At 42.6% G+C, this 27,600-nt stretch overlaps 1 protein-coding gene and 1 long non-coding RNA gene across 4 annotated transcripts in view; one reads left to right on the top strand and one right to left on the bottom strand.

Moving 5' to 3' along the window:
- Positions 1–1,643: 1,643 nt before the first annotated feature.
- On the top strand, positions 1,644–27,347 carry COPS3 (COP9 signalosome subunit 3). 3 transcript variants are annotated; one of them, XM_077163357.1, is made up of 12 exons: positions 1,644–1,827; positions 5,516–5,645; positions 7,323–7,435; positions 7,528–7,577; positions 9,055–9,147; positions 10,555–10,734; positions 12,656–12,796; positions 14,488–14,661; positions 17,911–17,997; positions 25,483–25,596; positions 26,623–26,703; positions 27,027–27,347. In XM_077163357.1, the coding sequence occupies exons 1-12, from the start codon at positions 1,773–1,775 to the stop codon at positions 27,078–27,080; spliced, it is 1,272 nt and encodes a 423-aa protein (XP_077019472.1). In that variant the 5' UTR covers positions 1,644–1,772; the 3' UTR covers positions 27,081–27,347. The 3 variants fall into 3 exon arrangements, with proteins under 3 accessions (XP_077019472.1, XP_077019473.1, XP_077019474.1); XM_077163358.1 differs by lacking the exon at positions 5,516–5,645 and having other exon boundaries at positions 1,649–1,827; XM_077163359.1 differs by lacking the exons at positions 1,644–1,827; positions 5,516–5,645 and having other exon boundaries at positions 7,389–7,435; positions 8,987–9,147.
- The window catches only part of LOC143686918 (uncharacterized), a 41,064-nt gene continuing 22,420 nt past the window's right edge, over positions 8,957–27,600 (bottom strand). The window contains exons 2-3 of the long non-coding RNA XR_013177301.1: positions 9,973–10,101; positions 8,957–9,326 (exon numbers count right to left, since the gene is read on the bottom strand). This is a non-coding gene — a long non-coding RNA (uncharacterized LOC143686918). The remainder of the gene's footprint in view (positions 9,327–9,972; positions 10,102–27,600) is intronic.

The raw sequence follows: 27,600 nt of genomic DNA, 5'->3' as shown, positions 1-27,600 counted from the left end.
GGAAAAACAAAATACAATAAAGCAAGAAAATGTTTGGAAATGTTTCCCTTTCTTCCTTCCTTCCTTCCTTCTCTCTGTCTTTCCTTTAAAAAAAAAAAAAAAAAAAAAAAAGTATTTGCAAAGTCCCCTTCAGGGAATGGTGAGAGTGGGGAGAAATTCAACTTCCCCAAGTTGAATTCTTGATATTCTCACAAGCAGGGTGGACAACCAAAGCTATAGGCTGAGCCCCCAGTCTTGGGGTTTGTTCATATGAAACTTAACCCCACAAAGGATAGGTCAAGCCTACTTAAAATTTAGGCCTAAGAGTCACCCCCAAGAGAGCCTCTTTTGTTGCTCAGATGTGGCCTCTCCCTCCAGCCAACATGATGAGCAGTCTCACCACCCTCCCCCTCTCTGCATGGGACACGACTCCCAGGGGTGTGGACCTTCCTGGCAACGTGGGACAGAGATCCTGGAATGAGCTGAGACTCAGCATCAAGGGATTGAGAAAACCTTCTCAACCAAAAGGAAAAAGAGTGAAATGAGACTAAATGTCAATGGCTGAGAGATTCCAAACAGAGTCGAGAGGTTATCCTGGAGGTTATTCTTACGCATTAAGTAGATATCACCTTGTTAACCAAGATGTAATGGAGAGGCTGGAGGGAAATGCCTGAAAACGTAGAGCTGTGTTTTAGTAGCCATGTTTCTTGAGGATGATTGAATAATGATATAGCTTTCACAATGTGACTGTGTGATTGTGAAAACCTTGTGTCCGATGCTCCTTTTATCTACCTTGTCTACAGATGAGCAGAACATATGGAATAAAAATAAATAATGGGGGAACAAATGTTAAAATAAATTTAGTTTGAAACGCTAGTGATCAATGAAAGGAAGGGGTAAGGGGCATGGTATGTATAATTTTTTTTCTGTTTTCGTTTTATTTTTCTGCTGTCTTTATTTCTTTTTCTGAATTGATGCAAATGTTCTAAGAAATGATGAATATGCAACTAAGTGATGATATTGTGAATTACTGATTATATATGTAGAACGGAATGATCACGTTAATATTTTAGTTCGTTTGTTAAATTTTATTTTAATTAATAAATTAATTAATTTTTTTAAAAAAGCTGTGTACATCCATGGGCCTATAAGTCAAAATACCTGTCTCGTGCGCTGCAAGGAATAAGTCTTGGGACCAGTTGTTGACACACAACATTCTAAGGCATTTCCATTTTAGAATAAAACATGTTAAAATCATTCATCTAAACGTGTCTCAAATCTACCAATCCATTTTCATCTCATCAGGGCTAGGCGTAAGCGCCTACGTCCCTGAGGCCGCCGTCAGAATCTGCACAGGACTGTCAGGGAGCTGCGGAGCGGCAGACACCGGGGCGAAACAGGCTGCCGTCCGCCCAGCTCGGCTCGCGGAAGAGGCTCGAATCAGACGGGCGTACGGGACGACCATCCCCAGCAAAACCCGGAAAACGTACATAATTATGAGTGCTGTTACCTCTCTGGCCCGCGGCCCGTTGGGACGGCTGCGGGGAGGGATCCACCGGGCACAGAATAGAGACCGGAAAGAAAGTGAACTTCCGGCCGCGAGGAGTCCTCGAATGGTTTCCATGGAAACAGAACCTGTCCCCAGGAGGTGAGATCTCGCGGTGCTTGAGCCGGCGGAAGTGACGTCGAACCCTACAGGAGGCCCTCCGGTGCATCGCCACCGCCCCTCCTCCCAGAGCGGCCGCCTTTTCCCGCCCGAGCCGCCTCCGCCGCTTGGGCCACCCGCGGGAAACATGGCGTCTGCCCTGGAGCAGTTCGTGAACAGCGTCCGGCAGCTCTCGGCTCAAGGTGAGGTCCCAGGCCGCCGACTACGCCTGGAGGGGCCCCGGGGTTGGGCCCGCATCCCCGAGCCCGTGGCGCGGACGGCTGTACGGCCCCGCGGCTCCAGAGACGCATCTCTGGGCTGGCTTCGGGGTTGAGGTGCCGAGACTCGCAGCAGTCGGGCTCCGCCCGCCCCGCCTGCCGGCCTGCGCGCTTGCGACCGGGTCGCCCTTCCGAGCTCTGCCTCGGCCGCCCGGCCCCGCTCCCCTCCTCCCACCCGGTTAGGGCCCGTTCACTGGACGCGCTGCTTGACAGTTTGGGGGCGGGACGGTTCCCGCGCGCCTATTGGACGCCTCGGCCCCTATTCCGCTCCGTGGTTGGCGGGCCACCCTGTCTGTCCCGGCGGGCCTTGGCTGCCTGGGGACTAGGCCGCGGGGAGCCGGCGGGAGGCGAGTCCATTCCGGGCGCCTTGGCTCCGAGGCCCGCCTGGCTCGTGTCTTCCGCCCGGCCTCCCTCGGCTGCTGGCCGGCGCTCGCTTGGGAAGCCTCTGCGCCTATTGTAATTCTCCGACAAGCCCAGGAAACGCTCGCTCTTGCGGGTACTGCGATTATTGTGCACTTAATTTTCCATGCCTTGTGGTTCATTCATCTCATCATCTGAATGTAAGGCTCGGGATGGAGCCCGGGACTCGGAGTTAGAGAAATTAGGTGCTGGGTGCTTAAGCCCTTTTGACTGTCCTGAATAATAGCCCCTGCCTCATGGAGTCGTGAGGATTGAATGAGAGAAAACATAAAAGCACTAAAAACAGGGACTCTCACGTAGGACGCAATAAATAAGGTAAAAAATCAGTGTGAACTGCCATTCCTTGTAAAGTTCTAGGAACTGAGTGACCTTGGACAAGTCACGTATAATCTCTCGAGTCTCATCTCCATTTGTAAACCTGAAGGGGTGAGGTCTACCTCTCTGTAGGTGATCTCGTTTGGAGCTTAATTTGTAGTCGTCTAGCCCCATGTTCCTTATTGATAGCAATTTGGCTCACAAGTAAGGCACGGATTTGTGTTTCTCTACGAATGAGAAAACCATTCATTTATTCCACACTTAGTTTCTACTTTCTGGGTTATAGTGTGATTAGAAGGTTCCAGTTGGTTCAGTCACTTAATGGACCAGCCACTTAATTTTCTTGGGCCAGTTTGCTCGTTTACAGAATGGAATGAGGACTGTAGGTGCATCAAGTGGGATTAGTCATCGGAAAGCTTTGTTCAGGACTCTCTCTTAGGGACAGCCGGTTAGGCAGAAATAAATACCATACACACACAGTTTCTGTGCCTCATTCTTACTGCATGTTAAGTGTTTGAGTTTCTGTTTTCTCTGAGCTTATTCACAATTTTCTAACATGAAAGGTACATTATCATTTCCAGCTTTTTCAGATTAGAGGGCGTTTCATCAGCCACGTCTCTGGTTGTGCTCATTTCAGATAAACCCTGTGGCACTTAAACTTATTCTTTACTTTCCTCTTGGCCCTGCTCAGTTAACTACCTTATGATTTCTTAATAACCCAGTGTTTTGTTTTGCTAAAGCTGGCAGAATGCAATATACCAGAAATGGACTGGCTTTTAGTGTGAATTTATTAGCTTACAAATTTACAGTTCTAAGGCCATGGAAACATCCCAGTTAAGGCACATGGCCTCGTCTGTTCTTCCTTCTCTCCTGGGTTTTGTTGCTTCAACTTCTGGCAGAATTCCCCATCTGTGGCTTTTTTTTGGGAACTTCCTTGGGTGTTTCTCTGTGAACGTCCCTTAATTTCATCTCCCATAAAGGACCCCAGTATGAAGATTAAAACCCACCTTGCATGAAGTGGGTCACATCTCAATTGAAATAACCTGTTCAGAAGATCCAAGTCCAGTAGGTCTGCGCCCACAGGAATGGGATAAACAAACATGGCCTTTTCTGGGGTACACAGCAGCTTGAAACTACCACACCCAGCTTCTTTTTAAGTTTCAACTTGGCATTGGTTATTTAATTGGGGGAAAAAATAACTCACTGAAATAATTGTTTCAGGTGCTTAAAATCATTGTAAATGTATTTAAAGTGGTAGGGAAAATTATTCAGTTGGAGGAAAATGTCTTTCATGCCTACCAGTGAGATCCATAATGATATAACTTGGTATTTATTTCTCAGTTTAATGTGTCTTATTACCTTGAAAATTGATACCTAATAAGATTGTGGGTGTTTAATTCTTGTTTTGTGCAACATGTAATAATAATGGGACATTTTGGTAAAACTGATCAAATAAGAAATGTTATAGTATCGAGGCGTCAGAAATTAAACTATCAAAGTGCCTAGCCACAATCTTGTATTTAAGCGTTGTATATTTTGCGTTATTTTAATAAGTGCAGTAACACGACTACTCTGTGGATGTGGTCAGTATTGGTGACTTGACGTTCAGAAGGTGAAAGAGAAGTATTAGAGGAGGAAGCTGAGAGCCTGATGCTCGTGGGCACAGATGAAACTCCAAAGCCACCAGGAGGACAGGGAATTTGGGGGTGCAGTGTGGCCATTGTGTCCCTCTTCAGCCTAACCATCAAAATGAATGTCTCTATAAAAGTAACAACTCAGGCTGAATTGATGTCTATAACTTTGTCGTTAAAATACCAGTGTGGTAGAGTAGAAAGATCTGTTGGGGTGCGTGGTAGTTCAGTGTTTAGAATGCCCGCCTTTCACGCGGGGGACCCAGGTTCCATTCCTGGACCATGCACCCAAAAAAAAAAAAAAGAAAGAAAGATTAGTTAGAAGATTAATTAATTTCACAAGCTCTGTTTTGGGGCTGAATAAACGACACAGTCTTTCCATCCATGGAGTTTACTCCGTCCCCTAACTGTCAATTTCATTTTATGGGAAGAGCGCCTTTGGGCCAGGGGGGATCTGCGCTGACTGCTGGGTGAGTATGAACGAGCCTGGTGGTGGAGGAGGTGGGGGAGAGGGACTGAGGGAGGAGCATGTGCAGAGACGTAAAGATGAGGGAGCATGGCATATTGAGTGAATTTCCAGATTTTGGTATGACCAAAGAATAAATGCATAAGGAGAAGAAGCAGGAGGTGAGGCTGGAGAAGTGGCAGGGCAGTCACCAGAGGGATTCTGTAAACAAGACTGAGGCATTTAGGCTTCATCCTCGAAGCTGCTTGAAGTACTTAGACTGAATTTGTGTGTTAGAACTGTCACACAGGTAGAAATTATGCCAGCAGGGACTGGAGAAGAGCAAGATTGAGGTGGGCAGACCATTTACAAGATTTTATGGCATGGTCCAGACCAGAAATGATGTGGCTCTGCTTGGAGGCAGAGATGAGAGAGGAAAAGAGTGGTGCTGAGGGACTTAGAAAGGAAAACCAAATCTTATCTGATGACCTTGTGGATGCAGGGAGGTAAATGAGGTAGGTGGTGACAGTAGCATTTACATTTCTGGCTCGGGGATCTGGAAAAGGGAATGGAAGAAAAGGAGAAACTTTAGGGGCCAGAGGGAAATGGGAGGGCTAACTCTAGTTCTGACGCCATGGGCAGGTCATTGCATTTCTCTGGTCCTTTTGGGTCCTCCTCCAAAATGAAGGTGATAGAGGAGATGGCCCCTGAGTTCTTCCAGCGCAGAGCTGAGGGCTGTGGTTGAGGCTCCTGTGGTGTGGTGAGTGCTGAAACTGAGTGATAGTGGTATCCTGTTTTCCAGGGCAGATGACTCAGCTGTGCGAACTCATCAACAAGAGCGGGGAGCTGCTTGCGAAGAACTTGTCCCATCTGGACACTGTGCTCGGGGCTCTGGATGTGCAGGAGCACTCCCTGGGGGTCCTCGCCGTTCTGTAAGGCCGTCTCATCCGTGGTTCTGTGGTCACTTAAGACTGAGCATTGTGCACTTTCTGGCTTGATGATTTTGGTATAGAAAGTTAATTATGGAACAGCATGGAGGTCTTTTACAAAGCTGAAGTCCCATTGGAGTAGTTACGTTTTATTTGTTGTTTATTATATATATCGTTCAGTTTATCATTTTTAAATTCTTGTTTCTGTTTCTACAAATTTTGAAAATTCTTTTCAAAAACAAACTGTCAGTTCAATTGTGGGTACTATAGTTTGCATTTATCTGGATGTTTTTATTCACAAAACAGATAGGATTGTTTACATTTTCTAACCTGGAAAGAAAATAGGGGAGCATGATGTGATGGGACAGGGTATGGTGGATATTTTGAGTAAAATTACCATTGATCTAAGCAACGCTGCTTAGAATTTCCTTCACAGAAATTTAAGCTGTTTAAGACCAAATTAAATAAACCTTATTTAAGACAGCATTCCTTGTATTCTGTGTAGTTAATGGTAGAGTTACTTTTCTCTTGATGGTGTAATATTGTAAATTGGGGTACTTATTGTCATTACATTTGGAATAGTACACACTGAGAGGAAGCTGACCTAAAGCAAGGTCCTGGCTTTACTCACGCTGGGATTCCTGAGACTGAGATGCATGTCAGAGCAGAGTGAAAGCACTGTGAAACTGGGAGCTGTTTACCATATGTACCAGTTAGAGTAGGTGACATGTGGAAGGAGCCCTGAACTTGTGGCTGGGTCCTGGGTTTGAATCTTCTTTCTTTTGGTTTTGAGTTATGTAACCCTGTGCTTCATTTTTTTATTTATAAGGAGGAAATTACAGTGCCTTGTTATTGTGATGCTCAAATGAGATTGTTTCTGACATATTTTGATAACTGTAAAATGTAATTACAGATATAAAGTAACCTTAAGTCGAATTACACTATGTAAATGGAAGTAGACAAATTGAAAGATGTAGGAGAATTTATCATTAGATAACAATAGCTTCCATTTCATTTTCTTGAAATTGGTTTCAATGGTTGATTTCTTTTTTTTAAAGAGCTTGAGGTTTACTTATAAACCAATCACCCTAAATGCCCTAATAGTGGTAGCTTACATGATTTCTTCCCCTAGCCCTGTTTGTGGCCAGACCTTCTGGGTGCTCCCCGTTTTTACCCCCTACCCACCCCCTATGGGTCGGTTCAGGTTCTCTTTCTCTCAGATAAACCTTTCCTCCTCAGTATCCCACTGCATTGCCTTGGTTCTGATTGCAACATTTTAACCTGAACTATTGCCACAGCCTCCAAACCAATGACTAAATTGTTCTGACCACATTGCAGCTGGAAAATACTCACATTCAGTTCCTTCAGGAGTATTAGATGACCTGATAATTGGCATCATTTAATAGAGTTGTTATTTTTGAAAGAATGCTTATTCTTAGATAGCCCCTGTTTGTGTTGACGTCCTGTATGTTGAGCGTGTAGGAGTAGTTACTCCGGGCAGGCCAGAGGAACCTGGTGGACTCTTTTCTCAGTGTTTGAAAAGACTGCTCATTTCACTTAACTGAGCACCGGAGATGAGGTAATAGGGGCAGAAGGTGGAATGTTCCTCTGGAATAAGTTGCTTCTGTATTTTCTACAGTGAAACTTTGGAGTAATTAGATCCTTTTCTCCTTACCGTAGGTTTGTGAAGTTTTCTATGCCCAGCATCCCTGACTTCGAGACATTATTCTCGCAGGTTCAGCTTTTCATCAGTACTTGCAACGGGGAACACATTCGCTATGCGACAGACACTTGTAAGCTGAGCAGCACGCCACTGTTTTCTGTTGAATGTATTTTGCCCTTGTTGGAGTCATTTATACTTTCAATATTTTGTTGTTGTATCTAGTTGCTGGGCTTTGCCATCAGTTAACAAATGCACTTGTGGAAAGAAAACAGGTAAGATATGTTATTCAAGTATTAATAATTGTGACATACAACGCTAATTCACAAAATGAACTAATTTGTTAAGATTCCAGGTTGGTCCTATGATGTCTGTTGCCACTTCAGAGTACTCCAGAGCATTTGACTTAGATGTAGTTAGCCCTGCCAGCAAGTGAGCTGCTCTAAGATACAGGGAGGTTATTGGATTTTTGTGTGTGTGTTTTTGGAACTACCAGTCCAGTGCCCTTTATGTTGTACTATGCTCCTTTCTTATTTGATTTTTGAATGTTTTTTATTTTAGCATTATGATATCATATTAGACTTACAGAAGAGCTGCAAGCATAGTATAAAGAATTCCCATTTACCCTTCACTCACTTTCTCCACATGTTAACCTCTCAGCACATTTGCTTATCTTTTTCTCTCTGCCTGTATATTGAACATGTCTGAATTATTGGAAAGTAAATGGCAGGCGCGATGCCCCTACCCCCTAAAGGTTGAGGGAGCAGTTCCTAAAGATTGGGATGTTCTATTACACAACCACCCTAGAGTCATCAGTGCTAGGAAATCAACCTTGATCTGAAGCTGTAACAAATTTACAGAGCTTATTCACATTTCGCCAGCCCTTTGTAACAAAAGGAAATTGTAGATCACAGATTCCATTGTCATGTCGCTTCATACTCCTTTAATCTGAACAGTTCTCTGTTGTGTCTTTATCTTTTGTGAAATTGGCACAAGTTAATATTTGGGTGTTTATTTCTGATTTGAAACTGAACTTCAAGATTAGTGGTTTGAAGGAGGATGAAAAGAGAAAGAACCAGGTGGTATTTTGTAGGAGTACTAAATAAACTGTGATTTGAAAGAGATGGTTAAAAAAAAACAACACGTGTTAATTGAAAAGCCCTGTAAACTGCCTTATAACCAGGTCTTCTGCCCAGAATCTGATGGTGCCTCCCTTGGAACTCAGTCTTATTATTTGTAATCCGAGCAGGAGACTGCCAGTGTGTAACTTTGTGGTCTTAGTTTCCGTCATGATTTTCTGTGGAGTGAGCGATGTTATTGTTGGAGAGAGAATTTACCTTTGGCCCCTTGATTGCCCTGTGGGAAAATGCCAACACCCCTGTTTCCCAGCTGAGTTTCCTAAGCACAGGCTTTCATCTATTGCAGATGATTTGGAAAAAGTTGTTTGTTTAAATGTAAATATGATGAACTGTTAAGAAATACCGCTTTTGAGTATTGATCTTCATTGTTTTAAACAAAAAAAGCTTTATGATTTTAAAGGAGTGTTGAATTACTCTAAATAGCCTAAGAAACAGCTTAAAATATTTTCTGACTGAATAGGGACAGAAATTTCCTGAAAGTGTATGGAAACCTCAGATTGCTATTTAAAGGAACCTATCAATTAGTGTTATTTTTTATTTGTAAGTGACAACATAAGATCCAATGTGCTGCCATCTTTGAGAACTTATCTGAAAGAGATGTCATTTCTGACAGCCCCTGCGAGGAATTGGCATCCTCAAACAAGCCATCGACAAGATGCAGATGAATACAAACCAGCTGACCTCAATACACGCCGATCTCTGCCAGGTGAGCAGCCAGAGCAGATGATTACGCCAGGTGGGAGGGTGTGTGCTGTTGGCGAGGCTGCTCAACGTCAGATTCAATAAGTGAAGGAAATTTGGCGACCGCTGTATTGGGTTGTAGACGTTGATAATCACAGGTAGATCTGCTGGTTAGAGAGTTCTCAGCAGGGCACTGGATGAAAGCTGTAGAATGGGGGGGTCATTGAATAAGCTTGTGATGTGAGTAGACCAGATGGATAGTTAGCTAATGAAGACTAAAGAACCCCAAGTCATCTTCTTTTTAAGGAGTTGTGGACCCTAAGAATAGGCACAGTTAACCTTTTACTCGCACCTTAAATTATTTTTATTTGTTTTGTTTTGTGTGTTTAAAATCCAGAAGGCACAAAGGGGAATTATTATGAAGTCTCCCTACCATCCTGTTTGCTAGCTACCCTTCTCCCCAAAGGAAACCAGAGTTAGTAGTTTTTGTATGTCCTTCCAGCTGTATTTTAGGCACATACAGACAAGTATGTATATGTTTTTTTCTGTCCTTTTTTCAACACATACAGTAAATATCTATGCAAACTCCATTCATGCCTTGTTGGTTTCTGCTTAATATAGCTTTGAGATTCGCCCATATCAGTGCTCTGCAGTTGCAGAGCGTTTTATGGCAGGCTTGCTCCATGGTCTAAACAGTTCCTCTTGGTGTTTAGATTATTTCCTTAATGGATGACACAATATATGGATCATTTAAAACATACATTCTAATTTCACATAAGATGTGCCTTCTTTTTTGCCCCCTGATTTTTTTTATCTTTCTTAATACTTTTTAAATTGAGGTACAACATACCTGTAGTAATGCACTCATCAGTGAGTTTGTACATGTCTGCGTCCATGTACACACCCGTCCAGGCACAGAACTTCTCCACGTACCAGTGCCTGTGCCCTTGCTTGCTTTGTGCTTGCACAATTCCCTGTTCTAACCAAAAGAATTCAGAAATTGAAAAGGATTCGTTTAAGAACAGACTTCGTTTTTATCTTACTGCACTGGTCTGTTCCTCTTCCACTAGTTCAGCAAGGAGGAAAAGGACACATTTGTTAGCCCAGCTATCAGCAGGTAGGTGATGGTTCTTGAGCTAAGTGGTAACTGCACTTTGGTTCCTCTGGGACCTGTATGAAGGTAATAAAGGACATCCACATATCTGTGTGATAGCTGGTTAGTCTTCTATAAAGAAAGGCTATTTTGTTTTTAATGGTGAAGAAAATGGACCAGTGTATTGACTGGTCCATTCGATAAAATTTTATTTTTTAACCAATAAAATCTAAGACCAAAATAACATTTTCTTCAAATTTGAAATCTCTGAATTTTTTCCTGCTAAAGACTGCCAAAAATAAATAAAAAAATAATGTTTTAATATAAATTTGTTCATAGCTTTGCTTACTGGCAAAATGCTTTAAACCTGCCCTTCCATATCTCGATGTGGATATGATGGACATCTGTAAAGAGAACGGAGCCTATGATGCAAAGCACTTTTTATGCTACTATTACTATGGAGGGATGATCTACACTGGACTGAAGAACTTTGAGAGAGCACTCTACTTTTATGAACAGGTAATCATTTCTGTAAATGTCTCTGTGGTTGTTCTGAATGTGGGTCACCAAAGAACTGCCATCTCAGATTTACGGTTGGAGCTCATTGATCCCAGGGCCTCTCATTTCAGGCAGAGCTGCTTTCAAAGACATATTTCTTTTTGATGATATCAACTGTGTGTACTGAGTGTTTGGGCAGTTTCAGATGGAATAGTCCCCACAAGGCTGTCTTCATTTCAGACACAGCCACAAGTTTTGGTGTCTCCAGGACCACCCTCACTCCAAACCAGCTGGCTACAAATTCTGTGGCCTCCCTTGGGTTCATTAATTCACCAGAATGACACATTGAATGTACTGTGCTTTCCTTTACAGTTTTATTATTGCTAAAGAATGCAGATTAAAATCAGCTGAAGGAGGAGAGGCTTAGGGCAGAGTCCAGGAGAAGTCCGAACAGGGAGCCTCCAGTCCTCCTCTCACCGTGGAGTCTGGTGCGGCATTGCCGCCTCTCATCTGTGATATGTGGCAGCACACACACAGGGTACAGCCAACCAGGAGGCTCACCCAAGTCGTTGCACACAGAGTTTTTATTGGGGCTCGACCACATACTGTCCACATGGCTGATCGTTCATCTCCAGCCCCTCCTGGCCATGGGCCTCTGTCATAAATCACATCGTTAGACTGTCCAGGGGCCTGGAGATCATGTACCATCTTGCAATAGCCAAGGGGAAAGGCCAGTACTCTCTTTGGGCAAGGTTAATCCTTCTGTACACAGGGTGGAAATTTGCTTAAGTTGGGGAGCAAGAGCTGAAATGCGAACATAATAAACGCACACACGCCTGTGCTTTGCTCACTGTCTCTGAAGGATTGCAGTTCTGTGGATGAGCAGCTCATGGGCACAGTGTGTGGCAGCAGCTGGGGTAGCTCTCCCAAGCCCTTGTGGTCCAGAGTTTCTGTCCAGGCTCTGCCAAGGGGACCTAGGGAAGGGTCACCATGAAGTGGCAGTGACAGGGATGATGCATAAAAGGATGTTCTGGCACAGAAAATGAAAAGGTAGCCCACAGAATGGGAGAAAAGATTTACGAATCATGTTTCTGATAAGGGGCTTATATACAGATACATAAAGAACTCTCACAACTCAACAATAAAGACAGATAACCCAGTTAGAAAATGGGCAAAGGATTTGAATAGGCATTTCTCCGTAGGAGATAGATATATGGCTAGTAAGCACATGAAAACGTGCAGCATCATTAACCAGTAGGGAAATGCAAATCAAAACCACAGTGATATACCATTTCACACCCACTAAAATGGCTCTAATTAAAAAGTCAGTAATAAGTGTTGGTGACCCTGTGGGGAAATTGGAACCTGTTACTGGTAGAAATGTAAAGTGATGCAACCACTTTGGGAAACACTTTGGTGGTTCCTCAGAAAGTTAAACAGAGTTACTATGTGACCTGGCAATTCGTGTATACCCAAAAGAATTGAGAGTAGGTGTTTAAACAAAAACTTGTATATGAATATTTAGAGCAGCTGTTTTCACAATAGCCAAAAAAATGGAAACAACCCAAATATCCACTAACTGATGAATGGCCTAACGAAATGTGGTACATCCATACGGCGGAATATTATCCGACCATAGAAAGCAATGAAGTTCTGGTGCAGGTGACTGACCATGTGGATGAGCCTTCAAAGCGGTCTCCTGGTGAAAGAAGCCAGTCACAAAGGACACTTAGTGTAGGATTCCACTTATATGGAAGGTCCAGAGCAAACAAATCATAGAGACGGAAAGTAGATAGTGATTGCTGGGGGCCAGGGGAAGGGGAGAATGGTGAATGGCTTCTGTATGTGTTGTTACTTCTAGCTTAAGTTGCTCTGTGTGGTTAAGTGCTCTTTCCTCCTGGTCTGCTCTCTCTTCACGTTAACACATCCTTCTCTTGTGCAGGCCATAACTACTCCCGCCATGGCGGTCAGCCACATCATGTTGGAATCGTATAAGAAGTATATTTTAGTTTCTTTGATATTACTTGGCAAAGTACAACAGCTACCGAAATATACGTCCCAGATTGTGGGTAGATTCATTAAGGTAAGTTTTTAAAATATACCTTCTCTTCTTAGGAGACATATAAAGTCCATAAAGAAATTGTCCTGATGTAGTTCTAAAACTTTACTTGACAATGACTTAGGTCTCCCAAGGGCATCACATTAGCAGACGTTTTCACAGGGTCTGCTCTGAGCTGCAGTTCATTGGAATCCCTAATTCCATTCTAGTCCATAACACACCAGCCACTCCAGTTGAAATTGAGTGTGTCTCAGCAAACTGATTTAAAACCTTTGCTCTGGATAGCTGTAGATGGTTAAGCTCCTGTAAAGGCTGCTGTTAAAATTTTTGTATTTTTTCATTACATTGTAGCCAAAACCCTGAAAAGCAGTGCTGATTTTATTTAATTTTCAGCTTGCCCAAATGTTGGCATCATCTTACTAGAGCCCTGTATGAAGACCACAAGCTCTGTTCACTGAGTTTCTCTTGCAGTTCTAATAAATGAACTCTGCGTTGGGACCACATTTTGTTTTGTTTTTAGTTAACTGTTTAACTTTGAAGTTCCACTTATTGGTTTTTAAAAAAAATGGAGCAGAGCAAATGGTCTGTGAGATCACAGTCACTTTGACATCACTCCCATCCTGGCCCACCTTTTACGAAACTCAGGATTTCAGGGTGTCGCGATCCCGGTGACAGGATCTTCATGCTGGCTTGTTGGACACAGCCTACCGTGTTCACCTGGCTCCCAGCTGCCATGGCTGGGAGAGTTTTCTGGACCACCAACAGAAAAATGACAGGCAGGTTGACCTGGGGCAGCATATGCAGGTCATTTTGGAGAACCCCCATGGGTCCTTTGGGGGGCCCCTGAGCAAGCCTGCTTTAGAATGAATGCTTTATAAAGTGATGCCTTTGTGACTTGAGGAGAGCGTTCATAAGAATTAGTAGTTGGTTTATGATGATATCTTAAATGACTTAAAAAGCACAGACGCATACACTTCCGGATCAGAGATACAAACTGGATTTGTATCCAGTTTCGACCTGTTGGTAGTGTTCCTCACTCCCACTCCACATCCTCTTGGACCCCTGCCTCATGTTCATAATATATAAAATAGGCGATAATGTGCACAAAATGCTAAAGTGGCTCAGGCTCTTGGCAAGCCCTAGGCCTCTGTTTTGCTGTCTAGTTCCTGTCTTCCTTCTTAGCAAAGTTGCACAGGTCCCTGTTGTTTCTGGTTAGGTGTATGCTTGTGAAAGAGCCAGAGTGCTGGGAGTGGTGGAAATTAGGCCTTCTTCCCAATGTAATTTTTTTTCTTTTTGGTTTTTTCCTTTCTGTTTGTTTTTGTTTATTTTTTATTAGTGTTTTTTTTATTGTATCTATCCCAATGTAATTTATTGATAGAAAAAAAAAGAAGTGCTGATAAAGGAAAAAAAAGACGTGCATGCCTTTCCTAAAATCAGTGCATTCTCACCTGCTGTGCCAGTTATTTACTTGATACCTTGGCATTTGATTGGCAGTAAATTGCTGCGTAATGAATGTCAGTCCTTGGCCTTCGAAACTAAGCATTGACTTTGGATAAATTAATTACTTAGGAAACAATAAAGGGGATTGACTTAGAATCCTATTCTCTTACTTGAGGTATTCCTTGAGGTTGGTTTTGTCTGTTTTTTTAATTTACCTACACAAACCTCAGTACCATAACTAACTTTTTATCTATTTTCTACCCTTAAACTTGTAGCCCCTTAGCAATGCATACCACGAGTTAGCGCAAGTTTATTCCACCAATAATCCCTCAGAACTCCGAAACCTGGTGAACAAGCACAGCGAGACTTTCACTCGTGATAACAACATGGGGTTGGTGAAGCAGTGCCTCTCGTCTCTCTATAAGAAGAATATTCAAAGGCTGACAAAGGTGAGACATGTGCTGTCCTCTCGGGTCTGTTCCTCTTCCCCCTCCTTTTGGTGCCAAGGACACAGGTTTGGGGATAAAGCCACAGAAGTTCTCTGTGAGGAAAGAGCTCTGTCACAGTCGGTTATTTTAGAAAGAGAAGAAGAATGAAACCCCCCGTGTGTTGGGAAGGCATTTTAGCAGGTGATAGGCAGCCTACTGAGAGTGGCCTGAGCAAATGGAAGGCTGTTCTTGAGAAGCAGTCGATAGGGACTCTGCACTGCAGTTCCTAGCTTTGAGCACCTGGGGGGACTACTCCTGTGCACCCCTGTGGCCTTATGTCAGCAGGGGTGAGGGGGATGGGGATGGGCACCTTTCAGCAAGTGGAGGGGTGGGAATAGGGCTGGTGTCTGGGAGGGCTGCTGGGCTGATGGAGGAGGAGAAAGGTAGGACAGATTTCCTAGGGCTAGGCCCTGGAGACTCCCTGGCACCCAGGAGAGGCTTGAAAGGAAAGTGTGATTCTGGGGAGCAACCATGGATATGGGCAGGTTGTGCAGACAGATGCCCCAAAGGGAAAGAGGATGGAGGGGGAGGAGATGGTCACTGAATGAAAGGGGAGATTCCTTCTAGATAGTCCAGAGGGAGAATAGCATCCTGACCAACATGAGGAAGGCAACAGATGATGTGAAAACATTTTGTTTGTTTTTAAAAGGAAGGTGAAGAGCATGAAAGAGAGATCAGAAAGGAATGTAACTGGTCAAAGCCAATTTGACCCACAAGCTCAAAGATTCAAGCCACAGGCAGTCTAATTCTCCCCACAGAAGTTTTTATTTGGTTCAGAGGCCAACAGAACCACTCTAAGTAAATTCCTATCTCACCATCAAAGGTAGACATTAAAAAACCCAAAAAACTGCACCCCTCGTTTGTGACTTTTCCTTAAGATTCAGATACAGAAGAAGGATGCCAACCAGGAGGAAACATGGTGCATGGGTGGGCATTGTTGCAAAAAGTCATCCATCACCCTGTGAGATACTCAGCCACTGTCATCACTGGAGAGTGACTTGGTAGCTTCTACTCTGAGGAGTCAGTATAAGAAAATGCATGTTTCTGTTTTGGATGGGATAAATCCAGAAGGAATTTGATCAAACAAACAGGGCTGGGCAGGGGCTGCACACTGCCTCGGGGTCTGGGCCCTGGGCCTTGCAGCCGGGTTGCTGGCTTCATTTTGACAGTGACGGCCACACATTTGGCGTCACGTCCTAGTGCCAGATTGATGGAAGGAGGAAAATGAAGGATTCTCTAGCCTAGTTTCTTTTTTTAATTTTTCATTTTATTATCAAAAAATTAAAAGGTGTTCAAGAAGTCCCAGCAGGTAGGCTTTGCGTAAGTCTCATTGACTAGAACCACGTCCGGTGGCATTACTTGCTGAAAGGTGCCTGAGAGATGGGGGTCCTTTCCCATTCTGAAGACTGCTCATTGTTAGTGTTTGTTGGACCTTTTTCTGGATTGTTTTGCCTCTCCATTTCCTGTCTGTGTGTCTGTGCACACCCCCAGTTATATACCACTGGACTCACCCTCTGTGGGCCACTCTGCACCCTGCTGTTTCACTCAGTTCATCCTACGTCTTTTCAGACCTGCACCACAGGTAGCCTTAGGTGGGCCAGAATGCATTCAGTGTCTTTTGGTGGACATTTAGGTGGAAATTTCTATTTATTTTAAGTAGGAAAAATGATAACTTTTATGAAATTAGAAATGTTCACTTTTGATTCCTCATTTGTGTTAAACTACTTAATGCTTCCTAAAATTAATGTTTTCATTATTTCATATGCTACCTGAAGTATAGGTGAATGTTTTAGTCACTGGGCTATCTATAATTCTCAAGATCAGGGTTTTAACATGTCCAGCTCTGACAGTGCAGTTGTTTTAAATACTGCCAGATGCCATAAAAATGTACTCTCTTAAGTTGTTCCTGAAAAGAGGCATTTTCATCACATCCCAGGTTGAGCAGTGGGAGACCCTGGTTTCCTTCATGTACACCAAATGTGTAGCATCCTTTAGGTGCTCCTCCCCCATTTGTTTAAAATTTAACTTTTATTTTTGAAGTATGGATATGATTTTTACTATTATTATTGTTTTATTTTACTGAACAGGCAGTATATTTGCAAAATTGGAAAGATCTAAAAAGCCCCATACAGTTCCTGTGTCATTCACAGCCAACCTTTTCTTTCCCCAGAGACAACCAGTGTGCACACACTCACTCTCATGTGTATACTTTTCTTTCCCCAGAGACATCCAGTGTGCGCACACACTCACTCTCATGTGTATACTTTTCTTTCCCCAGAGACAACCAGTGCGCACACACTCACTCTCATGTGTATACTTTTCTTTCCCCAGAGACAACCAGTGCGCACACACTCACTCTCATGTGTATACTTTTCTTTCCCCAGAGACATCCAGTGTGCGCACACACTCACTCTCATGTATATACATGCCCCCCCCTTTTTTCATAAATGTTTGCATACCACACACACACACACACTGTTCTGTGTCCTTTTTTTTTAAATCTATTTAAAGATGTATGTATCTTGGATTCCTTTTCAGCTTATGAAGAACTTCCTCCCTCTTTTTCTTTTTTACAACTGCATAGTGTATTCCCTTTTGATGGAATTTAGGTGATTTCTGTCTTTTGCTGATGTAACCAGTGCTCCAGTGAAGAGCCTGCACACCTGCCATTTCCTGCGTAAATGCGGATGTGTACAGGGTGTCTTTCCAGAGATGGCACTCTAGGGTCAGAGGGTGGGCGCGGTGGAGGCCCATGGGTGTGGGCGCCCTGCTGCATAGAGCTGTACTGCTGCATCCCTGCCAGCCGTGCGGGAAGGTGTCTTCTCCACGTGAGCTTACTAGGGTAGCGTGCCTTCAGACTTAGATCCTCAGCAAACTGATAGGTGAAAACTGGAATCTTGATGTTTCGCTTCACGTTCTTCAAATTATAGGTGAGACTGAGCTCTTTCCTGTGTCAGAGAGCCCCTTGGTTTTGTTTTCTGTGTCTGCACCTGGCCATTGTGCTTTGGGCCATTTGAGTTGTTAGGCCTTTGTTCCTGGTTTTAGAAGGGTGCAGTATTCCATGCAGAGATTCACCTTCATCAGTGCTCCTCGAAATGTGATGGCTCAGACCACTGAGTCCAGTGACTCAGGGAGAGCTCTGTCCATATTTAATAGAATGTCTTTCCTCACTTGTTCCTGCCTGTGATGAATTTTATTTCTGAATTTTAGACATTTTTAACACTGTCGTTACAAGATATGGCAAGTCGTGTACAGTTATCTGGGCCTCAGGAGGCAGAAAAATATGTCTTGCACATGGTAAGTGTGTTTTCTTTCCTTTCCTTGTAATTCATTAATTAATGTATTTTGTTCTTGAAAAAGTAACGCGTTTTTGTTATAGGAACGATAGAAAAGGAAAAGGAAGGAGAAATGACCAAAGCAAGCCATTGAGGATAGTGCTCTGTTTCTCTACCATCTGTGGGTTTTTCCTGTCCTAGTGTGCACAGAAGGCACACACAGTTAGGTCCTGTATGGTCTCCTTTTTTCTTATATTTGTGTATTTTCATTGTCAGAGTTTTCGTAAGCATCATTTAAAGCATTCATGGGTATATGAAGGAACACTGCTCAGTCTGCTGTTCCATGAGGACCATGCCAGTGTGCATGTCACAGCACTGCCTCCTCTGCCAGTAGAGTCTTCCTAAAAGCATTTGCTGGGCTAGACAGCCCACCTGCTGGTGGTGCTGGGTGTTGATTTCCATTCTGGCTTACGTCCCTGACCTCATTTGGTCCTGTGTCAGTCTGTGACTGCACTTGAGTGACATCAACATAAGGGTTGCTGTAGCAAGCGCCCAGTCTCAGCCCAGCCTGAGAAGTAAAGTTCACCATCCGCCTGAAACTCCCTGCTTCTAGCACTTCCACCCCCACCAAGAAACGGCATATTACCAGCACCCCAGAAACACCCTAGCACCTACCGCCAGCCATCACCTCTGGCTGAAAGGTCCTTCTTATACTGACTTCCAGGAGCCTGTTTGCTTTGTGTTTGTTGTTGAGTTTTATAAGAGGAGATGGGCAGCATATCCTTTTTTGGATCTAGTGTCTTCTGAGATTGAACATGTGACATTTATACATGATGTTGCATAGCTGCAGTTCGCTCATTTCAGGGTATGGTGCTCCATTTTGTGGCAGGTTTTGGTTATCATGAGCAGGGCTGCTGTGGTGAGTCTTGGTTCATGTTTCAGTTGGGTGTATTCCATCTACCTTTTTCCATTTGGGTAATTTCATCCACTTTTTTTAAGGGGCAGCTCAGGGTCACATGGTGAGAGATGCATGCATACCTTCCATTTCACGCATGTTGCAGGTTGTTCTTTAATGAAAATGATTATTTCCCTTCCAAGGTCAGTGAGGCATGGGCTAGTTTTGACAATGCAGTTCCACTGCTAGCGAGTAGAATGGTTGTCATCACCCTGAGAGCAGTGTGGTAGGAGCATCGAGGATTGTGTGGGGCTTTCAGTGGGTTCTAACTGTGTGGTTTCCCAGAATAAGATAAATTCCAGTCACTAATGCAGATGAAGAGCCTTGATCTTTAAGCTGCTTTGGAATCAGCATTGGCAGAAATCTTTCTCGAAGGAAAAATAGATGATAAAGACTGAGATGGTATAATCTAGGAATGCCTAGAGTGTATAATGATAGTGACTAAATGTACAAATTTAAAAATGTTTTTGCATGAGGAAGAAGAAAGGACTGTCAGTACTACAGGGTGTTGAAAATAGATGATAATTAATATTTTAAAACTTTAACTTATGTATGAGACTAAAGCAAAAAATGTTTATTTGGTACAAAATTTTTATTTTGACTAGTGCATTTCCTAATATAACTTATGTGGACAGCTTCCTTGAACACCATAAGTACATGGAACCTTGAGTAGGGATGAGATTTTGTTCGTTTGCCCAGAGTGATGCCTTGATAAATCCCAGAAGGATTTGAACACTGAATAAAAAGGTATTTGCGGGCGGGCCGCGGTGGCTCAGCAGGCAAGAATGCTTGCCTGCCATGCCAGAGGACCCGGGTTCGATTCCTGGTGCCTGCACATGTAAAAAAAAAAAAAAAGTATTTGCAAAGTTCCCTTGGGGGAATGGAAGAAAAGGAGAAAATTCAACTTTCCCAAGTAGAGAATTCTTGATATTCTCACAAGCAGTGGGGACAACCAAAGCAATAGGCTGAGCCCCCAAACTTGGGGTTTGTTCATATGAAACTTAACCCCACAAAGGATAAACTAAACCTACTTAAAATTAGGCCTAAGAGTCACCCCCAGGAGAACCTCTTTTGTTGCTCAGATGTGGCCTCTCTCTCAGCCAACACGACAAGCAAACTCACTGCCCTCCCCCTGTCTATGTGGGACATGACTCCCAGGGGTGTGGACCTTTCTGGCAACGTGGGATAGAAATCCCAGAATGAGCTGGGATTCAGCACCAAGGGTTTGAGAAAACCTTCTCGACCAAAGGGAGAAGAGATAAATGAGACAAAATAAAGTGTCAGTGGCTGAGAGATTCCAAACAGAGTTGAGAGGTTGTCCTGGAGGTTATTCTTACGCATTAAATAGATATTACCTTTTTAGTTAAGGTATAACAGAAAGACTGGAGGGAACTGCCTGAAAATGTAGAGCTGTGTTCCAGTAGCCATGTTTCTTGAAGATGATTGTATAATGATAAAGCTTTTGCAGTGTGACTGTGTGATTGTGAAAACCTTGTGTCTGATGCTCCTTTTATCTACGGTGTGGACAGATGAGTAAAACATGGATTAAAAATAAATAAATAATGGGGGAAACAAATTTTAAAACAAATTTAATTGATCAAAATGCTAGTGATCAGTGAAAGGAAGGGATAAGGGGTATGGTATGTAGGAATTTTTTTCTATTTTCTTTTTGTTTCTTTTTCTGAGTTGATGCACATGTTCTAAGAAATGATCATGATGATGAGTATACAACTATGTGATAAAAAAAGATAAAGAATGTTCATATTGTATATTGATTGGTTTTATTAATAAAAATTTAAAAGATAAAAACTTTTTTAAAGGCAAAAAAAAGCTTGAAGGATCGGAGAATAATTTCTATGGAAGAAAAACAAAAAATATGCTAAGACTTCACTTTATAAAATTCAGAGGCAATGTAAATTAAAACTTCAGTGAAATTGATTTTTTGGGGGGTTTTATAATTTTTTATTAATTAGAAAAAAATTATACGAAAGAAACGCAAGCATCCTTAATATATGCTCATTCCATTCTACATATATAATCAGTAATTCACAATATCATACATAGTTGCATATTAATCATCATGATCATTTCCCAGAACATTAGCATCAATTCAGAAAAAGAAAGAAAAAGACAACAGAAAAAGAAAAAAAGAATTTTACACACCATACCCCTTACCCCTTCCTTTCATTGATCACTAGCATTTCAAACTGAATTTATTTTAACATTTGTTCCCCCTATTATTTATTTTTATTCCATATGTTCTACTCGTCTGTTGTCAAGGTAGATAAAAGGAGCATCAGACACAAGGTTTTCACAATCACACAGTCACATTGTGAAAGCTATATCATTATACAATCATCATCAAGAAACATGGCTACTGGAACACAGCTCTACATTTTCAGGCAGTTCCCTCCAGCCTCTCCATTACATCTTGGATAACAAGGTGATATCTACTTAATGCGTAAGAATAACCTCCAAGATAACCTCTCGACTCTGTTTGGAATCTCTCAGCCATTGACACTTTGTCTCATTTCACTCTTCCCCCTTTGGTCGAGAAGGTTTTCTCAATCCCTCAATGCTGAGTCTCAGCTCAATCAGGAGTTTTTCTCAATCCCTTGATGCTGAGTCTCAGCTCATTCTAGGATTTCTGTCCCACATTGCCAGGAAGGTCCACACCCCTGGGAGACATGTCCCACGTAGACAGGGGGAGAGTGGTGAGTTTGCTTATTGTATTGGCTGGAGAGAGAGGCCACATCTGAGCAACAAAAGAAGTTCTCTTGGGGGTGACTCTTAGGCCTAATTTTAAGTAGACTTGACCTATCCTTTGTGGGGTTAAGTTTCATGTGAACAAACCCCAAGACTGGGGGCTCAGCCTATAGCTTTGGTTGTCCACACTGCTTGTGAGAATATCAAGAATTCAACTTGGGGAGGTTGAATTTTCCCCCATTCTCACCATTCCCCAAAGGGGACTTTGCAAATACTTTTCCACTCACTGATCACATCACTCTAGGATTCATCGGGGCTTCACTGTGGACAAACCAATAAAATCTAATGTCCTACCCAAGGTTCCATGTCCTTATGTTGTTCAACCAACTATCCACATAAGTTATATTAGGAGATGCACTAATCAAAATATAAATTTTGTACCAAATAGACATTTTTTTATTTAGTCTCACACATAAGTTGAAATTTTAAAATATTTTCAGCACCCTGCAGTAACATTCCCTTGTTCTTCCTCATGCAAAAACATTTTAAAAATTGTACATTCAGGGTGGGCCACAGTGGCTCAGCAGGTAAGAGTGCTTGCCTGCCATGCCCGAGGACCCGGGTTCGATTCCCGGTGCCTGCCCATATAAAAAAAAAAAAAGAAAAGAAAATTGTACATTCAGTCATTATCATTATACACTGTAAGCATTCCTAGATTATACCATCTCAATCTTTATCATCTGTCTTTCTTTGTGATTTCATTTATGCCCCCAACCCTCCTCCCTCTGTCATTCTCACATTCACTTTCATTCAGTGTTTTAACGTAATTGTATTACAGTTAGGTAGTGTTGTGCTGTCCATTTCTGAGTTTTTATATTCAGTCCTGTTGCACAATCTGTATCCGTTCAGCTCCAGTTACCCAATATCTTACCCTGTTTCTATGTCCTGATGGTCTCTGTTACCAAGGAAATATTCCAAGTTTATTCACTAATGTCAGTTCATATCAGTGAGACCATACAGTATTTGTCCTTTTGTTTTTGGCTAATCACACTCAGCATAATGTCCTTAAGGTTCATCCATGTTGTTACATACTTTATAACTTTATTCTGTCTTACAACTGCATAATATTCCATCGTATGTATATGTCACAGTTTGTTTAGCCACCTGTCCGTTGATGGACATTTTGGCTGTTTCCATATCTTGGTAATTGTAAATAATGCTGCTATAAACATTTGTGTGCAAATGTCCATTTGTGTTCTTGCTTTCATGTCCTTTGGGTAGAGACAGCATATAGATGGGTCTTGTTTTTAATCCATTCTACCAGTCTGTGTCTTCTGATTGGGGAGTTTAATCCATTAACATTTAGTGTTATTACTGCATGGGTAGTACTTCTACCATTTTGCATTTTGGATTTTATATGTCATACCTAATTTTCCTTCCTTTTACCTTTACTCATAGTCTTCCTTTCTACACTGTTCTCCACACCTCTCTCTTCTGTCTTTTCATGTCTGTCTCTAGTGCTCCCTTTAGTATTTCTTGCAGAGCTGGTCTCTTGGTCACAAATTCTCTCAGTGATATTTTGTCTGAAAATGTTTTAATTTCTCCCTCATTTTTGAAGGACAGTTGTGCTGGATATAGAATTCTTGGTTGGCAGTTTTTCTCTTTTAATAATTTAAATATATCATCCCACTGTCTTCTCGCCTCCATGGTTTCTGCTGAGAGATCTACACATAGTCTTATAGGGCTCCCCTTGTATGTGACTGATTGCTTTTCTCTTGCTGCTTTCAAGATTCTCTTTCTCTTTGACCTCTGACATTCTGACTAGTAAGTGTCTTGGAGAACATCTATTTGGATCTATTCTCTTTGGGGTACGCTGCACTTCTTGGATCTGTAATTTTAAGTCTTTCATAAGAGTTGGGAAATTTTCAGTGATAATTTCCTCCATTAGTTTTTCTCCTCCTTTTCCCTTCTCTTCTCCTTCTGGGACACCCACAACACGTATATTTGTGTGCTTCATATTATCTTTCAATTCCCTGAGTCCCTGCTCATATTTTTCCATTTTTTTTCCTAGTTTCTGTTTCTTGTCGGATTTCAGATGTTCCGTCTTCCAGTTTAGAAATCCTGTGTTCTGTCTCTCGAAATCTACCATTGTAGGTTTCCATTGTTTTTTTCATCTCTTCTACTGTGTCTTTCATTCCCATAAGTTCTGTGATTTGTATTTTCAGACTTTCAGTTTCTTCTTTTTGTTCTTTCCTTGCCTTCTTTATACCCTCCCTCAATTCATTGATTTGGTTTTTGATGAGGTTTTCCATGTCTGTTCGTAAATTCTGAATTAATTGTTTCAGCTCCTGTATGTCATTTGAATTGTTGGTTTGTTCCTTTGACTGAACCATATCTTCAGTTTTCCTAGTGTGATTTGTTATTTTTTGCTGGCATCTAGGCATTTAATTACCTTAATTAGTTTATTCTGGAGATTACTTTCACTTCTTTTATCTAGGGTTTTCTTGCTGGATGAATTTGTTGTCTGTCTGTTCTTTGACATTAAATTCAGCTTTATCTGGACCTCAAGTTTAAGTTTTGTTTAACAGAGGAGAATTTTTCAGTTCTTGTTTTCTTGTTTTTTGCCCTGCTTATATGGTGCCTTTTCCCCCCACACTTAGGAGGGTCTACTTAGGTATTATAGACCCCAGCCGGATTTTCCCAGATCAAACTGGCCTCCTATCAGGTGGAAAGAGTCACCTGCGTCGGTTTTCCCCGAGGGTGAGACCCAGCAGGTTGAAAGACTTTCCTGTGAAGTCTCTGGACTCTGTTTTTCTTATCCTGCCCAGTATGTGGCGCTTGTCTGACTGCAGGTCCCACCAGCATAAGATGATGCGCAGTACCTTTAACTTTGGTAGACTCTCCCTGCTGGGAGCATGGTGGAGACAGAGGAGAGGTTGTAGGCTGGTTTTAATGGCTTCAAATTACCAAGCCCTCGTGTCTGAATTCCTTGATGGAGGTATTCCACCTGAGTTGGGCTTCACCCCTCCCCTGGGGAAGGCACAGGCTCCAGACAAGCCCCCAAAAGAGCTCATGTCTGCCTATGCGTGGGGCAGTTGCAGCCTGAAAAGTCCTGCCACTGCTCCAAAGGCAGTCAAGCCTTTGTAGAAACACAGCCGCAAAAACCTGTTTCCTTCCTTTTTTTTTTTCCTTTTTCCGTCAGCCCTGCCCCCTTGGCGCTGGGGCAAAAATGAGCGACCTCCACTTTGACCAGGTTCACTTGAGCTGGGGGCCTGTTTTTAGTGGTCAGAATTTGTTAATTAATTCACACAGTTGGCGTTTAGTTGGGCTTAGCCCCTGCTGCTGGTAAAGTCTGTTTCCTTTCCCCTCTGGGAAGCAGCCTGTGGGGGAGGGACGCCGGCCACCCCAGCTTGTGGAACTCACGGTTCGGGGGGGGCTTGCAGCTGTTCCAGCTGGTCCAGACTGGGGTACGCTGTGTGTCGGTCACTGATGTGGCCCCAGGAGCTGTTCTGTACTGTTTCTTGTTATTTAGTAGTTGTTCTGGAGGACGAACTAAAATGCGCTCGTTGTTAAACCACCATCTTGGCCCGAAAGTCAGTGAAATTGATTTTTAAAAATGCAAGGGCAGGGATTTGGGGGAAGGTCAGTTTTGTTCCCCTTGTCTATAATGGTATGTGTCACATAGTAGGTGTTGATTAATTGCTTGTTAAATAAAACTGTGGTATTTAAAAATCCACATACAGATTTATATTTATTGCTTCCTATGCTTTCCCATATCATTGAATTATTGTATATTCACGCAGCTACCAGGTCTGAATTGCTTTCCTGATTTCTTTTTTTATATAGATAGAAGATGGTGAAATTTTCGCAAGTATTAATCAGAAGGATGGTATGGTTAGTTTTCATGATAACCCTGAAAAATATAATAACCCAGCCATGCTTCATAACATTGACCAGGAGGTAAATACGAGTGTGGGGTTTAATATCTGTTTGAGATGTGTGAAATGCTGCTCCAATCCTTTGGGGTCATTTTAGTGCATGTAGTCCTCAAACTGTGAATGTCTTAAATGCTAGCAGATTGATTTCAAATTGACCTGCTTTAAAACTCCTCCAGAAGAATCTCCTACCATGTACGTTATCTACACCTACCTTCCATGTGTATGGTGGAGTGCTGGTCCCGTGGAGTACTGGGATTTCACGAAGCCCCTCCCTGTGGCAGTCAGGAGCAGCTCCAGGAAGAGAGCAGGAAGGCCTTACCTCCCTGCAGTCCCAGTGCAGTGGCAGCAGCCACCACAGCAGCTGGGTCCTGCACCTCTGAGGTTGTGCCGCTTAAAGTGCCACTCAGAGCTCTGGGCTGGAGAGCTGGTGATGTGCCCTCCGGGTGGTGGGGTGTGAATCCCATCATGGGAGGTTGCATTTCTTCTCTCCAGCTAAGGCAGTGGGCTGAACTGAAAATTAATTCCGAGATGCCTAGTAGCATGGTACTCTTTGCAGTCCCCCCCCCTTTTTTCTTTTTTTGTATGTGCAGGCTCTGGGATTTGAACCCAGGTCTCTAGCATGGCAGGGGAGAACTCTGCCACTGAGCCAGTGTTGCCCTGCCCCCTTCGCAATCCCTTTTTCACTGTTCTGAAATCCAAAAAGACCCTGAAAACTGGAAGGTTGTTTTTTAATAACTCATTTAATTGTAAAATGTTACCTGAACTACCTGAACTGCTGATCATCTTTATTTTTCCTACTTGATGTGACATGTAAAGCATATCAATGTCTGGTGTTGACAGTGCCCTAGACCCTGCTGGGAGTATCGGGTAATGTACAGCTCTTGGACTGTTAACTTTGTGAAATCTAGGAAGTTCTCACTCAGAAACCCATGTGGCCCCACAGATTAAGGGATTGTGAGCCTGCAGCACCCATATTAATAGCCTGAGTGAGAAAGAGTGTAATTAAGTGAGCCCACTCACTGAGCATGCTCCACCCCACACGACACAGATGCTGAAGTGCATAGAGCTGGATGAGCGGCTGAAGGCCATGGACCAGGAGATCACTGTGAACCCCCAGTTCGTGCAAAAGGTGACTCTGTTTTTCTCTCATTGACTAGAAGTGGGCTTCGTAGAGAAGGAGCCTGGACTGGATTTCAGTGTTTTTTAAAACCTTTATCAATAAGTTCACCTAGAAATACTTATCAGGAGCATTTTCAAACTAAAGTATGAAAGTGTGTTTAGGAAGACTTGGGGTGGTTCGTAGAATTGCCTGCTCCCCGTGGTAAGAAGGGGGACTTTCATTGGCCAGGGGGGTGTAGTTGGGCCAGTAACCTGGGTGTGCTTGTTTGGGGCTGGTGGGAAAGCCTTGACATAGCAAACATGGACACACTGCTTCTCTCTCCTATTCTGCAGAGTATGGGATCACAAGAAGATGATTCAGGAAACAAACCATCCAGTTACTCTTGAAACAAGCATCCATCCTGAGCTAAACACAAGAACTGTCCCCATGACCAGGGACAAGCGTTAGGAGTGCAGCAGAGAGGACTAAGACGGTTCGACCCGGACATTCAGAAACCCATTTGCTTTGTCATCTTCAGCCCTGTATGCTTTCAGAAACCCATTCTCTCTGCAAAGAAAGGGCAAAAAATCTCAAACTTTAAACTCTGTTGTGGATTTATTTATCCTCAGATTAATGTGGTTATTGCATTAAATCACCTTTTTTGTTTTAAATTACCTGAATATTGATGTGTTTTCTGTATCACTTTTTTCCTTCCAAAAAGTTTTTAGGATCATTTTCAGTGTGAACGAAAATAATTAAAACTATAGGAATTTTTAGTAGATTGGAATCTAAAAGTTGATATGTTTCCTTTAAAGAAATAATAAAGTGAGGAGAGTTCATGAGGCAAAATCTAATATTTTATAATTAGAAATTCACATTTTAATGATTCTGAATTGCAAATTGAATTGCTCTTGCGATTTTCAACAC

This window comes from Tamandua tetradactyla, chromosome 6, assembly GCF_023851605.1.
Source record: "Tamandua tetradactyla isolate mTamTet1 chromosome 6, mTamTet1.pri, whole genome shotgun sequence".
NCBI classification, from domain to species: domain Eukaryota; kingdom Metazoa; phylum Chordata; class Mammalia; order Pilosa; family Myrmecophagidae; genus Tamandua; species Tamandua tetradactyla.
Note: the sequence above shows the minus strand (reverse complement) of the source record. Positions and strands in the feature narration are given on the sequence as shown.